At 39.6% G+C, this 17,426-nt stretch overlaps 1 protein-coding gene across 2 annotated transcripts in view; it reads right to left on the bottom strand.

The window, feature by feature from the left end:
* Nucleotides 1–498: 498 nt before the first annotated feature.
* The window catches only part of BACH2 (BTB domain and CNC homolog 2), a 226,985-nt gene continuing 210,057 nt past the window's right edge, over nt 499–17,426 (bottom strand). For both annotated transcript variants that reach the window (XM_067467497.1, XM_060753038.2), the window contains exons 5-6: nt 10,451–10,657; nt 499–8,782 (exon numbers count right to left, since the gene is read on the bottom strand). In XM_067467497.1, the coding sequence (XP_067323598.1) occupies nt 8,306–8,782; nt 10,451–10,657 (684 nt within the window). In that variant the 3' untranslated portion in view covers nt 499–8,305. The remainder of the gene's footprint in view (nt 8,783–10,450; nt 10,658–17,426) is intronic.

Below are 17,426 nucleotides of genomic sequence, written 5' to 3'. Positions count from 1 at the left end.
CAAATCTTGACAGGAAAAGCATGTGCCACCATAGGTCAGAAACTACTTGAAGGCACACAACAAGTGAGACTTAAGCCATCAGAAGGTTGTGGAAATGGATTTGTGCATGAAGTGTCATGGATGTGCATGCACACTAGGGAGTACATTTTGCTGCACACTTAGTCCGCCCATATAATGTTCCCGCTGAAAACAAAGTCCATGTGCAGACATTTAGAGCATGAGACCCTAATGCAGGCTATTAGCCATCATCTTTCCATTACCTGTCATCACCTCAGATACTTTTCAAACCATCTGTTAGATCTGCAAATTAGAAATGGATGACAGCACTGGGCCAATGTGGACACTGATAACAAGCAGGAGTATTTCTCACCCTCCCAAAAAACTTTATTTAGATACGAGACCTGAAATAATGTGCAAGGCTTCAACGCGGCCACATTTCAGGTTTGCTTGTCTTTTAAATGAGCAGAATATCAACTTCAGAGGCAGGAGACAGTGAGCTACAATACATAATGATATGTCTTTATTTCATCAACAGAAATGGTGTCTAGACAAAATTCAGTTAACACTATCAATTCAAATGAATGGAAAGGGTTCTTTTTTTCCTCTTTGCACGATACTGTATTTACATGAGTAAATGAAGTCTCAAATTTATTAGTTTGTAGCTATGCTTTTTCCCCCCAAAAAGGTAAAAATTCTTAGTAACAAGGAATAAGCATCAACAGCCATTTCATTTATACAATAAAAATCACAAGAAACCACAGTCACCTAGAAAATAATAATAATAATAATAATAGACAAGCTTAAGAACTAGTACAATAAAATGATGCATTGAATTAAGTTACATTAATCGCATAGAATCTGTGTAAAAAGTATATAGAAAAACACCTGATGCAACTTGTTACAGTCATTGACCAGTTATGAGAGGTACAGAGGATTATACAGGTAGATATGTGTGTGAAAACTGTCCATACTGTTCTGACCTGGGGAGGAAGAGAAGAGGGGTTGCATCCCCTTGCATACACTGATAAAAACCCTGTTTTGAATATGGCCTCTGAAGTTTGTAAGGCATAGAGTCGAGGTGCACTTGTATTCCACTGGTTCTGGAACAAACTCTTTGGGGCGCCCTCCGCCCCTCAAATCAAAGCTGACTCTTGAGAACTGAATGGCTAAAAAAACAAAAAAACAAGTCTCCAAAGATCTCAGAAGGATTAGGGCATTTTCTGGCGACTACAAGGATCCACGTATTTCCAGTCGTCTCGCAAATAGCAAATGCCAGTTTCCAAAGCATGAGTTACCCTTTTAGTTGTACTGTAAACGCAAGAGAGTCCATGCTCACTTTTCAAGAAATCACTGAGTTTTAAGAGCAGATGGGAAGGGGGGGGGGGAGGGAATAAACCAGAGACTCCCACTGGTCCTAGTCCCAAATTTGGACCAACCCGTTAAGACAGAGTACATAGGGGTTTAGGCTCCAAGTGCCTTTGAAATTAAATGGATCACTAACTCTGGGTTCCGAAACTGAGCTTTGAACAATAAGGTAAAGGTAAAGGTTTCCCCTGATATTAAGTCTAGTCGTGTCTGACTGTGGCTGGTGGTGCTCATCTCCATTTCTAAGCCAAAGAGCTGGCGTTGTCCGTAGACAACTCCAACGTCACGTGGCCAGCATGACTGCATGGAGCGCCATTACCTTCCTGCAGAAGCAGTACCTATTGATCTACTCACATTTGCATGTTTTCAAACTGCTAGGTTTGCAGAAGCTGGGCCTAACCGCGGGAGATCACCCCACTCCCCGGATTTGAACCGCCAACCTTTCGGTCAGAAAGTTCAGCAGTTCAGCAGTTTAACCCGCTGTGCCACCAGGGAGCCCTTATTTTGAACCGTAACAAAACTCAATTTCCGACCAAACTGTTTATTGTTCTTCCGTTTATAAGGCTGTAATCCCAGGCACACTTATAAAAAATTAAGCTCCATCAATTGAACTCAGTGAGACTTACTTTTAAGTAAATATACAAAGAATCAGGTCCTACAAACTTCCAAATCAACTACCATACTGCATAGGTGGCTAAACTGGTATGTAAACTGGACCTATATAAAAGAGCTCATGTTGAAGAGGCGTCTGATAACAACATTTTTTAAAAAATTGAGCTGGAAATTTGTATAGTTACTCTCCACTTAAAAAGTGGTCTTTATCACACCAATGGCAGAAGGTTATCTGAGCATTGATAATTTAAAAACAAACAAATATCACTAGTTTTAAATTTGATATAGAATATTGGTGGAGTGTAGGAAAATACTGCAAATTTTTTACACGGCAAGCAATGACATTCTAACAGAGGAAATTATAATTTATTAGTAGTCTACAACCCACCAAACTATAGATTTTTAATATACAAAAAACTCGTTTGAATGGATTTAACATATGTACATGTAGAACTCTATTCTGCAGCATCACTCGATGCCTGGGTCATGAAATAATTCAAATATTATAAATATACACAGTATAAACAAGCAAAATTACACACAGATTTTTATACTCTAGATAGAAATTAGCTACCACATTTTAGCAAGGTTTCCCTTAAGCTACATCAAGTCATTATTTTTCTATCCACCTTCTCTAAACTGAATATTTTTTCCAAAAAATGTACACATTTAAACTGGTATAATGTAAATAAGAAAACAAATAAATGTGACATCTGTTTTTTTTTTAAGACTGCCTCTTGGAGTCATTGGTCTGAGCTAGTTGGTGAAGATCTCATGCTTGCATAGGCTTATCAAAACTACTCACTAGGCCTGATACTCAAGGGATACTCAAGCTTCACAGGCTAAACCCATACCTACTATTTTCTAAAGAAAAAAGAGCGTACAAGGACCACCATTTTTTTTAAGTCACTACACCTCTGGAAATGAGATTGCCCTACATTTCTATTAAAGTCTCCAAAAGTCTCCATTTTATAATTATTCTGACTATGGGATATAAACTTACATGTGGCAGTTATTGGGAGGGTTACTATGTTCCATCCAGTGAAGCATGCCATTTTTGTTTAAGGGTGCATCTACACCAGCGGTTCCCAACCTTTGGTTATCCAGGTGTTTTGGAATCCAACTCCCAGAAATCCCAACCAGCTTAACAGCTGTTAGGAATTGTGGAAGCTGAAGTCCAAAACACCTGGAGGACCAAAGGTTGGGGACCACTGATCTACACTGAAGAATTAATGCAGTTGGAAACCACTTTAACTGGCATGGCTCAATGCTATGGAATGATGGTAGTTGCAGTTTGTGAGACACCAGAAGTCTTTGGCAGATGTGTCTAAAGACCTTGCAAAACAACATCTCCTAGGTTTCCATAGCACTGAGTCATGGCAGTTGAAGTGATGTTGAACTGCATTAATACTACAGTGGAGATCAATGGTTCTTAACCTGTGGGTCCCCAAGTGTTTTGGCTTACAACTCCCAGAAATCCCAGCCAATTTACCAGCTGTTAGGATTTCTGAGCGTTGAAGGACAAAACATCTGAGGACCCACGGGTTGAGAACCACTGGTATAGATGAACCCTATGAAGGACAAAACATCTGAGGACCCACACGTTGAGAACCACTGGTGTAGATGAACCCTATGAGAGCTAAAGAAAAACTGAAATTCCATAGGTATAGCTTTTCCCATCATAACAACCACCAATGGGAATCACTGTAACTGCTGAATATCAGTGTTCAGAGCTCTTAGAGCAGTGGTTCTCCTCCTGTGGGTCCCCAGATGTTTTGGCCTTCAACTCCCAGAAATCTAACAACTGGTAAACTGACTAGGATTTCTGGGAGTTGTAGGCCAAAACACCTGGGGACCCACAGCTTGAGAACCAATGTCTTAGAGAGAGATACAGCCCCTATTAGGGACTCTAAAAGATTTCAAGCCTCTCTCTATAAACATACTGCTAGATCTCTAGAAAAGCTTTCGAAATTCCTACATTGGCAATGCACTGAACCCTAACCCTTAACTACCATATTAGCAGCAGCTGTATCCATTTCATTAAAGTTTACTTAGCCCCTGCTTTCTCTTTTGAAGAGACAGCAGTTGGAACACTAATCACAGTGGTTTGTGTATCCAATGAATTTTTTTTTACTTCCTTGGGAACAACAAGAAAAAAATGGATTAGATCCAAAACAATATATATATATATAGTGCATCTTCAAAAGCAGCATATATCCTTAGAAAGACATTGAATAATTTACTGGTACAATATATAAAACAAAAATTTTGTACTGCAGCATCAAACTCTGACGCCTGAGTCATTTAATGTTAGGCCGAGGATATAAATACTGGGATGTTTTCGTCACTTGAGTCTTTTCTTTTTAACTAGCTCTTTGTTCCAGAATCAGGTTGCAATGAACTTTAAAAGTTATTCAAGGCACCCCTGAGAGAACGCAAATATATTACATAGTGTAATACTCACCTGACAAAAGCAGAAAAGCCTAAATGAAATGAGGTGTTCTGGCAACATGAAGTAGAGCACAGGCAAATAAGAAAGGAGGACTAGATACAGACTGGACAGAGCCCAATGCATACTCCCTACAGGCTCCTTGAATCAGTGCAAAGGTATCTTCTGTTTAGCACAAAAATGTCAAACCAAGACAAAATATTACTTTCCGAACCAATATCCGTGGAAGTTATAAAGATTTCCTCCTTTTACACCTGCTCGACAACGAAGGACTATTTTAATTTCCAAAGAGAATCTTGGTCAGTTATTGGTTTTCATTGTTCTCCAGACTGCAATCCAAACATGACAATCTGTGTCCAGTTCTGAAGCTAATTCTCCTAAATGCCTCCCTTGAAGTCAACCCAAGATCCACATGTGGTTCTGAAGAACAACATGCAATATATATATATAGAGTCCAAGGAAGAAATTATACAGATCGGTCATTTCTAAACGGTGAAGACCCAAACTCAAAACATCCTAAAAAGCTTGAAGCAATAGATTTCTCTGAGCAGTGGATTTTTAATATAATTTGACTAAAAAACAGTTCCTCTCTTTAAAAAGAAAAAAAGGTAGCGAAACCCAGCACCAATGAGAGAGCTAGGTCAATACAATTGCTGTAGAACAATATGTTCTGTCAATTGCATTTAAACCACTGGAATGAGGTCAAAAGTACCAGTTGCACATGAGTTGGTGTGATGGCAAATCTTCATGTCAGGAAGCTAGTTTAGACATGGTTGAATACCCATAAAAACACAACTAGCTCTTGGAGGTCACTTAATATTTTTTTTAAAAGGCAACAAACAAAACTCCCACATCTGAACAATACTGTCAACGAAACAACAACAAAATCTCAAATGCCAAAACCTAGCTTTGAAGCTATAATGCAATTCACACGTAGCTTTAAATTCTAGCTTCATTGTCTGTCTCACAGAAGGTAAGATATCTTTGCAGGGCACGGAAAGGCTCTGCAACGTCAACGGGTTACAAGACATCCCCCTTACATGTGCATACCGCCTTTCGCCCCTAGTTTATTTTCTGTACACAGGTTGTATGCTTCCAATATAATTAAATAGCTATGCTTTCAAAACAAGTCAAAACCGTCCCAATCTGGTGCCAAAATGGCACCCCACGGGTTGAAACTAGCATCCATATGGCATATATAAATATATGAATAGTTAAGAGATAAGCTTGTATTTATTTATGTTACAGAAATGGTTAATACTTAAATTATATATTTATATCTATATATTTTAAAAAATATAGCATTTCCAGCCTACAAAAGGACATCCCACTCTTCCCAGTAAATAAACGTGGCACATGCAATGGATCCACCACCTGGTTGGCAGGGAGACTGTACTGAATTTGGAGCCAAAAGCAGCAATAGGACTGGCAAGCTGTTTACTACAACTAACCGTAAAACAAAACACAAAAAGGGTGCCCATTCCTCCGCTGGGAAGAAAAAGAAAGAGCCGGTGCCAATTTACAGAGTGCTACCATGTTTAGTGTAAACATTAGCAAGGAGGAACACACTGTCAGGATGAAGGGGAGAGAAAAAGCTATCTCAGTTGGGGATGTGGGGCAGCCCAACACAGTCTGATCCACAGTAATAAAGGTGAACAGTACCAATCTGTAAACTACAGATGTCACCATAACAACATAGCTTGAAGCAACCCTGCAGAGTCAAGGCAGAGTCGCTGAAAAGAGAAATTCACAGAAGGAACCAACTTATCAGATGAAGCATTATCCTATACAAAACTTGAAATAAATGGAGGCTTTGCGGTATTATATCTACTGAGTAATTCTCCCCTTTGCCATTGAGGATAGAGAAGAAAAGTTCATGGTGGATTTTATCAACCCCCTGGAAGACTTGCTTCCATGGGCTTGAAAGGCAGATTCTGCCTTGGCCAACCATGACCTTAAATCAATTGGAGCTCAACTGCTAGCATGACTTCATTTGGCCCTGCTGTCCCGAAATCTGATGAGGATGGTTTCCAACCTATCTGGACTGGTTTTGGGGATTCAAATTGAGGATGGGGATTGCCACCAGTTCGACCAATGAAACAGTTTCTGTTTGCAGAAAGATCAAACTGGCTCGCATTAGTCATAGCAATTCTATGGATTTCTTTTTGAGTTTCAATACTTTTGAAACTAGTCCCATAAACTTTTTTTGAGAGCCCAACAGATATATGCTGATGTGAGTAAGGTGAAAGGAACTCACTACATGGCATCTCTGACGTCTGGGAAATGAAGCTACTATAGAAATGCATAGTTTTTAATTCTTCAGGTTAAGGATTGCTCCAAGCAAGGCCTCTGTTAACTAGCCTAGGCCTAGAAACCTTGCACAAATACACTATTTCCCACACTTTGATCTAAAGTCAGTACAAATGGGAAACTAGTGTAGTTAAATATTGCAAATACCATCTGGTTGAGATGGCATTTAATGGAATTGTATAAAGTGACCCATAGGACTACTTGGAGGAAAAAGGGCACGAGCTCAGTATAAGAGAATAAGAAATGCAGTGGCAAGCTCAATTCCAACTTCATTGAGAGTCACAGAAGAAGTGCTCACTGATAAAACAGCCATTGCCTTCAGCTATTGTTCTTAGCATCAGTGACACCCACTGGCCCCTAAACAGTTTTAAGTATCTTATTAAATATTGAACCATACTCAACAAATAGCAAATACTCTGAAAGGAAAGCAAAAGGTGGAGGGAAGAAGCAGTTAATGTCAACTTGATTTGAGAAAGTTAAAAAACGGAAAATAAAAGATGAATACAGAAAACACCCAATTCACATTACTGGGCGAGTTCCATATTTGGCAAGATTGTTATTTTCCCTACATAAACATCTCCTGAGTGATCTTGTGTTCCCCTCCCATTTAATTAAAAAAGGACAATAATAATAATAATACAAAATACAAAAAAATATGGGAAAGCAAAGAATACAATATATGAGTTATACAGACATCACAACTTCATTTGTGGAACGAGGTTTGATCCAAGACTCAGTGCAAGTGGCAAAGTTGACCGTTGCTGTACAGTATCTGTGAGAAAATCAGAGTAAAACCCACATTGCTCAAAATGGGCACCAGAAAAAGACAGGAGTGCCACAAATGCTGTCCATATCAAAATTTCAAATAGGTTTCCAACATTAAAACTTTATAAATAAGATCCGAACTGAATGATATTGCTGAATTGTGAACTGAGTAGTGGAAGAAAACTATTAAAACAGTTACAAACTACCTCTAGCATTGACAAAAAAGGAATGTTGGAATTTGTCTATACAATAGAAATTAGAAAACTTCCAGTTGTTTTCATGAGAAAAATTGAGGCATGCAGGGATTTTTTTTGCATATGGATATATATTTTATATATACTATATATAGTATGTACAGTTTAGCTATAAAACTTTGATGTGTAAAGAAGCTGTCTTCCATGAAAAATTGAACATTCAGAGGAAATTCCTGAGTTAGGGTTTTGTGACATGGGCCACTGAGAAAAAAAGCTGCGTTTGGGTCCTCAGAGGTGTTATGTCCATCCCTGTTGAATATTGAAATTAAAATACAATAACAACAACAACAACAATAACAACAACAATTAAAAAAAGACACCGACAGTGTTGCCACTGTTTTGTTCCCTTGCCTGAGCGAGGGATAGCACCATAGTGAAGAAGATAAACTCCTGCTTGTAGAGAGGAGGGAATACTTAAAAACAGTATTGCTGCTAAGACCACTGTAGTGTGCACCAAATTATGTTCTTCAATCTAAAACAAACAAACAAATGTGGCCACGGGCTGACTGAAGAATACCTTGCTAGGCGTAACAGAAAAGCTATATGGCCACTAAGTGTATTCCTTCCTAGGCTGCTCGTCTGTTGTACATTTATCAGTCATTTCCTGACAGAAGTCCACCGTCACCGTTTGGTTATTCTGTTCGAGAGGAAGCTCGTGCTCGGCGTAAGGACCTTGGTCAGCTCCCTCCAGGGCTCTTGCACATTTGTCAGAAACATTGTTGGGGAGCCAGTGAGCGCCAAGTGGTTGCCCCGGGCTTTGCTCCGAACAGCACTGCAAGCCTTCCCCAACACACTGGGACGTCACTACGTTTTGATCGACTCTGGCTGGCAAAGGATTGATTCGGGCTGCTGATGGAAGATCCATTGGCCTGAGAACAGGGCAGTATCGGTGCAGGTCTTGGATCTGGTCAGAGCTCTGCATATCCCTGCACACCTCTTCGGAAAGGCAGGAGAAATTATCTAATAGCTCTCCCATGCATGCTTTCAGCTGGTTCCTTTCAGAAAGAAGTTTCTCTTTTTCACAAACCTGGGGGAAGGAGGAAGGGAGCAGACATTAAGGAAAAGGGGTGTTAATTTTAAAGAGAAGTATAACACATCAACAACATTTATTTACTTCTGAACACTTTTACATTGAGTTCCATTTTAAAAAAACAAAGCATTTTTAAATGTTTCCTCATACAACAGAACAAAAACATCTCCAACTATCAATCCGTGTCGTAAACAAGTATCCCAGATGAAAAAATAGAGTAATGTTTGCCCACTAGATTTATGAAAAGCATAACTTTGGCCACTGGTGATCTGAAATTTAATACAAATTGAGAATTCTACCACCTCAGTTGACAACTAGGAGACCCCGGTGGCACAATGGGTTAAACCAGGGGTCCTTAAACTTTTTAAACAGGGGACCAGGTCACAGTCCCTCAAACTGTTGGAGGGCCGGATTATAATTTGAAAAAAATATGAATGAATTCCTATGCACACTTGCCATATGGTATTTGTAGTGCAAAAACACTTTAAAATAATACAATAATTAAAATGAAGAACAATTTTAACCAATATAAGCTTATTAGTATTTCAGTGGGAAATACTGCTTTTGGCTGATGAGTTAGGATTGTTTTGTTGTTGTGTGCTTTCAAGTCATTTCAGACTTAGGTTGACCCTGAGCGAGGGCTGGATAAATGACCTTGGAGGGCCGTATCTGGCCCCCGGGGCTTAGTTTGAGGACCCCTGGGTTAAACCCTTGTGCCAGCAGGACTGAAGACCAACAGGTTGGAGGTTCGAATCAGGGGCGAGGATGAGCTCTCTCTGTCAGCTCCAGCTGCCCATGCGGAGACATGAGAGAAGCCTCCCACAAGGATGGTAAAATATCAAAATAGCCAGGAGTCCTCTGGGCAATGTCCTTGCAGATGGCCAATTCTCTCACACCAGAAGGGACTTGCAGTTTCTCAAGTCGCTCCTGACATACAAAAAATGGCAACTCTTGTCTGGAGTGTAGAGAAGAGAACAGTGGCCAGATCCATTCCAAACTCAAGCAAGTAAAAACCCAAGTGGCTTGGAGATCCAATATCTCACTTACTCTAGGAAGCAATTCATAAATTATATTTTATCGAAGGATTCATAAATTCAAATTGTGAAGTTTTTCTTCCTCTTTCATAATGCTAGAACTGGGGGTATCCCATTGAAACTCAGGCAGATGAGAACTATAAGGATGTGGAAGGGGAGAACCGGGCCCTAGTGTGCTTCATGCATACAATTATGATTTCTCCTGAGATGCTACAGCATCCCCATCACTCCAGACTTTGAAAGATGTGTAAGTTTCACATCTTTTGGGAGATCAAAATGAGGACAGATACACAGAATTGGCCTTTATATGTGACAGAACCTGTGGTCAAAACCACCACTAGCCCTATCTAGAGTAAGTTTACTACAATCAGTGGGATTTAAGCCAGTTGTGACAATCAAATTACACTAATTTATTCTTTAGGTAGGTGAGATTTAGCTTTATGGTTTGAAGGCACATGATGCAGCAAAATTGTTGAGGCTATTTAGGATTGGCCAGTATCTGGATTAAGACTGGTGGACCAAAATGTAGACAGTTTTGAGATCCATTAGAGAATGAAGAATTGATATAAAATTTGAGATTTTTTTTTGTTTTAAAAAACGCTATTTCAGTGGAGTCAACTATTCAACGTACCAACTTGCGGATTTCACATTCTAAATTCTGAATACAGTCCAGTTTCCGCTTACGGCAGCGCTGAGCTGCAATCCGATTCTTACTTCGCCGTCGAACATCATGGATAAATTCTAATTGCTCTGAGGTTAATTTGTGCATCTTTACCATCATCTGGAAATCGTTCCTTGGAAGATCTGTGATTTGATCTACAGGAAATGGAAGTTTCACCTGAAGAAAATAAAAGTCAGATTGCTTAATAAACAAAGTATTTAATAGGCTCCTTTGGGTACTGTACTTTTATTTAAACAATGTAAAAGTGACAACGTAATCAATACTAACTGCTAAATTATTATTTACTATTTATTTATTTATTTATTTATTTATTTATTTATTTATTTATTTACAGTATTTATATTCCACTCTTCTCACTCCACAGGGGACTCAGGATGGATTGCAATGCACACATATATGGCAAACAATGCCATAGACACACAACATATATAGATAGAGACACAGAGGCTATTTAACTTTCCAGCTTCATGAGGGTATGCTTTTTGAATTCAGGCTAAAGTCTTAAAGTCAACATAAAGTCAAATTATGTTGACTTTAAGTTTTCTATCAGTTGATCTTCCACCAGTGTATTATACAAAGTAACCTTGGGAATTCAGACGTTGCCAGGGTGGTCCACGCTCTTGTTACATCTTGAATAGACTACTGCAACGCGTTCTGTGTGGGGTTGCCTTTGAAGACTGTTTAGAAGCTTCAAGTGGTCCAACAAGTGGCAGCCAGGCTCCTCATTGGTGTGGGGTGCAGGGAGCAAACACCCCCTGCTGTGCCAGCTCAACTGGCTGGCAGTCTGCTACCAAGTACAATTCAAAGTGCTGGCTTTAGCCTATAAAGCCCTAAATGGTCCTGTCCCAGCTTACCTGTACCAATGTATCTCCCTCTATGAACCATCTCTGAGATTAAGATCTACTGGGGAGGCCCTGCTCTTGGTCCCACTTCCTTCACAGACTTGACTGGTGGGAATGAGAGACAGGGCCTTCTCAGTGGTGGTCCCTCAGCTATGCAACTCTCTCCCCAAAGAAATTAGATCACCTTCTTCCCTCCTGTCTTCAGAGGTGGCCCTAGGTAATTTTCAATGGTAAGCAAACAGTATTTTGCCCCCCCCCCCCAAACCAATCACTGATATATATTTTCTGTTCATTGTGGGAGTTCTTTGTGCCATATTTGGTTCAATTCCATCATTGGTGGAGTTCAGAATGCTCTTTGATTGTAGGTGAACTATACATCCCAGTAACTACAACTCGCATATGTCAAGGTCTATTTTCCCCCAAGAGCGCCTCAAGAGCGTCCCTGGGCAAAATCAACTATACTGCAAATGCTTACTTTGCGTAATGGGTTGAGCCGCCCATGCCTGTCCTACAGAAAGAAAGACATGGTTGTGGGACCAAGTCTTTGGTTAGTTATCAGTAATACAATAAGTCATTTGCATTGCAATAAGTGACTATGGCAGTGGTTCTCAACCTGTGGGTCCCCAGGTGTTTTGGCCCACAACTCCCAGAAATCCCAGCCAGTTTACCAGCTGTTAGGATTTCTGGGAGTTGAAGGCCAAAAACATCTGGGGACCACAGGTTGAGAACCACTGGACTATGGAATAGTGCAATTTATGGAATGGCTCCTGGAATATGCCTTTGGATTGTGTGGTTTTAATGTAACTGGTTTTTAAGATTATGTGTTTTAACTATTGTTTTCAATTTATATGTTTTGTTTTATCCAATGTATGTAAAAGTGGTATCAAATTGTGCCTTTTCTGTAAGCCGCCCTGAGTCCCTGTAGGGTCGCGAAGGATGGGATATAAATGCAGCAAATAAATAATACTAGGAACACTACCTCTAACTCTACACAAAATAATCTGTAAGTAAAAAATCACTTTCTTGAAAATATAAACTCTATTTGTAAGGAATTTTTCAAATGCTTGGAGAGTAAAAGTTGGGCCCTAATCATAAACTCAGGACTACTTATAGTCTTTTTTTATTATATAATCTTTATTCATTTTCCAAAAGTTAAAAGTATAATCATCAACTATGCATACATCAAAATACATTACCTCTTTACAATCATGACTGGGGGGGGGGGGGGTTACGGGGAGTGGGAACAGAGGGGAAGGATCGGTGATAGGGAAAACTGGGGAGGTGGGGGGGGATTGGGTAGAACACATCTGCACACCTACACACAATTTTCTGTAACGTCGCTTACCACACCCTTCTATCATACATCTTGCACACCATCTAAAAGACTTCCCTTTCTTTGTATCCTTGTTGACTGACTTGTGAATACCTATCCCGAACCCCTTCCCGGTTCTGGCCCGGGGGGGGGGGGGGGTAAGGGAGATTCCTGTTTTGACCCTTTTGTTTTGGAAATTTCTCCATTTGTCCTCCTCCTTATTTTCCGTGACTTGTTCTGGCTTCTAAGCTCTGTTTTACATATTCCTCTAGTGCTTTCCAATTGGTTTGTTTTATTGGGGACCCAGAACTTTTCTTCAGATAGAATGTTAGCTTGTCCATGTCTTTAATATCTAAAAGCTTATTTAGCCATTGTTCGATAGTGGGGACTTGGTCCCCTTTCCAAACTCTCGCGAACTCGATTCTCGCTGCTGTAGCACTGTAGGTAAGAATGATGTCCTCGTTCTTTTCCATATCTAGTTCTTCCTCTATTATCCCTAGTAGAAAGATTTCCAGCTTCAGCGGGATCTTTCTCTTAATGATTTTTTGCGTTTCTTCCCTTATCGCTTTCCAGTATTTGGCCACCACTGGGCAGGCCCACCACATGTGGAAGTAACTGCCCACATCCTTCTTGCATTTCCAACATGTATTCTTATATTGTTTATACATCTGGCTCAGCTTCTGTGGCGTTATATACCAGCGATGGAAACTTTTCAGCCAATTTTCTTTTAGTGATGCGGCATATGTGTATTTTAAATTTTTTCGCCAAGTGTTCTGCCATTCTTTGATGTTTATCGTTCTACCGAAATTTTTGGCCCATGATGTCATGCATTGTTTAATCTCTTCAGTTTCCACCTCCCAATCGAGTAGTTGGTTATATATTTTCGTGATTGCTTTTTTTTCTAATTTGAGTATTTTGTCCCAGGTCGAGTCACTGGTTTCAAATCCTATTTTTTGGTCTTGTTTAAATGTTTCTCTTATTTGGAGGTATTTTAGCCATGTCATGTTGTCTAGACTTTTTGCTAATTCTTCTTGTGTTTTAAAGGTGTATGTTTTGTTCTGAATGTCATAATCTAAAAGGTTCTTATAGGTCGGCCAATTGTGCCATCCTAGAAGGCGCCTCTGCTTGGCTTCTACTGGTGAAACCCACAGCGGTGTTTTGGTGTAAAACCACCTTTTATATTTATCCCACACCTTTATCAGAGCCGCTCGGACGAAGTGGTTTCCAAAAGTCTTGGGTAGTCCTGTTGTCCTGTACCACATATAGGAGTGCCATCCTACATTAAGGTTGAAACCTTCCAGGTTCAGGGTTTTTTTATTCCTCAAGAGGGCCCATTCTTTAATCCAAACCAAAGCACAGGCATCGAAATAGAGCCTGAGATTTGGTAGGCCAAACCCTCCTCTCTCCTTTTTGTCTTCCATGATCTTAAATTTGATTCTCGGTTTTTTCCCGTTCCACACAAACCTACTTATCTCTTTATTCCACAGCTCAAATACTTTTACGTTTCTTATAATAGGTAGGTTCTGGAACAGATAGAGAAATCTAGGGAGGATGTTCATTTTTATAAGGGCGATCTTACTTAGTATTGAAAGGTTGAGATGTTTCCAGTTTTCGAGGTCTTTTTTCACCTTAGCCCATGTGGTTTCATAGTTGTTTTTATAGAGTTGTATATTCTTTGCAGTCAGCCATATGCCCAAGTATTTAATTTTGGAGCAGATCTTAAAGCCCGTCATCGTGCTTAGTTCTTCTTGTTTTAATTTTGTGATGTTCTTTGTGAGAATCATTGTTTTGTTTTTGTTTAATTTGAATCCGGCTACTTCTCCAAATTCATCTAGTTTTTTTAGCCATTTTTCTATGTTCTTAATTGGGTCCTCCACTATACATATTATATCGTCGGCGAAGGCACGGATTTTATAATCCTGATTTGCCCATCTTAGCCCTATCACCTCCTTATCTTAGGACTACTTATAGTCTTTACTGAAGCGAAATGTTTCAATTATTTTAGCCTGAAGGAATCTTTGAAATAATTTTCAGGGGCTGAGAAACCACTACAGAAAAATTGTTACATCTAATCCTCAAAAATATTTTAAATCACAATCTCACGTAAAACTCTTAACATACTCTTGCACCTTCCCCTCCCGCACATATCATTCTCACTCCTAGTCTGCTCACAACTTTCATATCTCTTTCCAGCCTCAAATGATCAAAGTATTTAACAAGATCACTAATAAAAATGAACCCTTGTATGGCTGCGATGCTAGCAAGGACCCTAAAAGTCTTCTGGTGGTCGAGGTCCAGCTCACTAGAAGGGAGGAAAGGTTTCGTAACAGGCATGAGCTACAACAGCTAAGCAAGTGACCATGTTCAGAAAAACAGTGTTGGGATATAAATCTTTAGACCCTCATTATGACATTCATGACTTTCAGGCTCTCTTGAACTTCTAGCTTGCTACTGTTGGAAACACAATACTAGATTCAAATGACTTTGAATTCATCCAGTAGTCTTTGTGGACTTCAGCCACAATACAAGGAACCAATGGACTTCTGTGATCTCCTGCTGTCTTTGCCTCTTTGCAATCAAATCTCTGGAATACATTTTGGTTTGTGTGCCAGAGTACCTTATGGCCACAAGATGGTGCTAAGTATTTATGAATCACACCAACCAAAAAGTTATGTTTAGATAAGGGAGCATGGGAATGAAATCCAGTTCATATGCTATTTACAGAAACCTTGTTTAATATCTGAATGTGGATTTTAATGTCTTGCTTCTAAGTCTACAAGTATATGGCTATATAGACTATGGCTTAAATTACTTATGGGAAACATGCAGCCCTCCTTCCAGCTGGATCTCCCCAAACATCCTAACAATTCATATGATTTTGGGAGAGTGTGGGTATCAGGCAGGGATCATATTACGGCCTAGCAGAACAAGCAGCAATAAGATGTTTGCCTGTATCTAAGAAGCTATATTTGCAGAAATTCCCTCTTCTACACAACTATTAAAAGTGAAGATCTTCCGTTCTCTTATTCTCTTACTAAGAACGCAGAAGTCATTGTGATCTGTGAAGCTAGGCCGACACAGATCTTTATGCAGCTTATGTTATAGACTACATGTAGTATCCGAAAATTAACCTCAAATGCTTAACACAACGGGGCTGAGGAACATATCTGGCCCTGAAGATGTTCTGGACTCAGTTCCCATAGTCTGTTCCCACTGACCCTGTTGGGCAGTCTAAAACAGCTGGATGGCCAAAGTTCCCAAACCTGCTCAGCTTAAAAAGTGGCACAGTGCTTGATTTAATGGACAGGTTATAACACGGTAGCACTGTTTCGTGACACTTTTACTGGGAAATGAACTAAAGTAGCCTTTACTGCTACAGTGTGAAATATGTTTTGTAGGACAGGCATGAGCAGAAAACAGGCCTCCAGATGTCCTTCACTGGCAAGGGATAAAGGGAGTCAAAATCCAAAACATCTGGTGTTCTATCTTGTGTCTAGCATTCTTGTAGGGCAGGGGTGTCAAACACATTTTTACTGAGGGCAACATCAGTTATATGATAGCCTTCAAAGGGCCGCTGCAAAAACGTCCTTGCACTGAAAGCCTCATGGTCCATACAAAATGCCCTGGTGGGTCAGATTTGGCCACGGGACTTGATTATGATATGTGTCTTACAGGGGGTCCTTTCAGCTAGCATATCAAACCAAGTGTAATGATAATGTTATCCATTTCAGCATTTAAAAACACTACTTTAAGAATCTTCAGTTCTCAACCTGTTCATATTTTGGTGTGGTTTTCAAAAGGGGAATGTGGGTGAAAGGTCTATGTGGATTCCAGAAGAGGCCCTGGAAGGGGTAAGCAACACTTTCTGTTCACTCATTCATTCACAGCAGATGTTCAAATTTCCTACACAGATAGGAAAACAGATAATAAAATTTCCCAATGGTATTGCTACAATCGAAGTCACAGATCCCAGCTTACACTGCATCTACTCTTGGTCATCTCTCATATCAATGAAAATAACAAAACTGCCCCCCCCTCTCTCTCTTCTCTCTCCTTACCACTACGGACCAGACCCATAATACAGCTATAAGAATGACAGCCTTTTATTTTAATTATCAAGGTATATTTAAGATGTGTAATTAATTCTGGAGACTGAATTAGAAAAAGTATTTTCGTTATTGTTTGGGCATGCATGTACTATTGTTTAATGCTAGGTATATAAACTATAAATTTGGAAGTTGTTTTCAGTAACACTGAAATTGTGCACCAGGGGATACTATCCCCACAAAGCTCCAAACACAACTGTCCTTTTCCTTTCTATCCTTAATGGCTAGCAGGATTTCCCAATGATATTCACAGTTTTGACTTCAATCGTAAGTAAAAAATTTAGAAGATGGGAAAAGGTTCATTTCTTATAAAACAACTGGACAAAATGCAATTGCACACTTTGTTTCATATCTCTGATCCTACAAAAGCCAGACATGTGCTTTAAAGAAAAACAAAAACAACAAGCAACTCGGTTTGGCTAATGGCGCAACTGGGCACTAGGCGGTATAACTAGAATCTGGGCAAAACCCAATCAAATGTGTGATTTGGCAACACGAAATTCCACTCAAACATTTGTGAAGTCCAATGATGGCACGGCATCAAAACATATAACATTATAGGTCTGTTTGTGTTGCATGAAAAACAAATAAAACGCTGCCAAATAAAACAATGCTTTGAATGAATACACAAAAGCTGACCTTAGATATAGTGATGTGGCCTATTA

Source organism: Anolis sagrei, chromosome 1 (genome assembly GCF_037176765.1).
Source record: "Anolis sagrei isolate rAnoSag1 chromosome 1, rAnoSag1.mat, whole genome shotgun sequence".
NCBI lineage: Eukaryota > Metazoa > Chordata > Lepidosauria > Squamata > Dactyloidae > Anolis > Anolis sagrei.
This window is presented reverse-complemented; position numbering and strand designations above follow the sequence as displayed.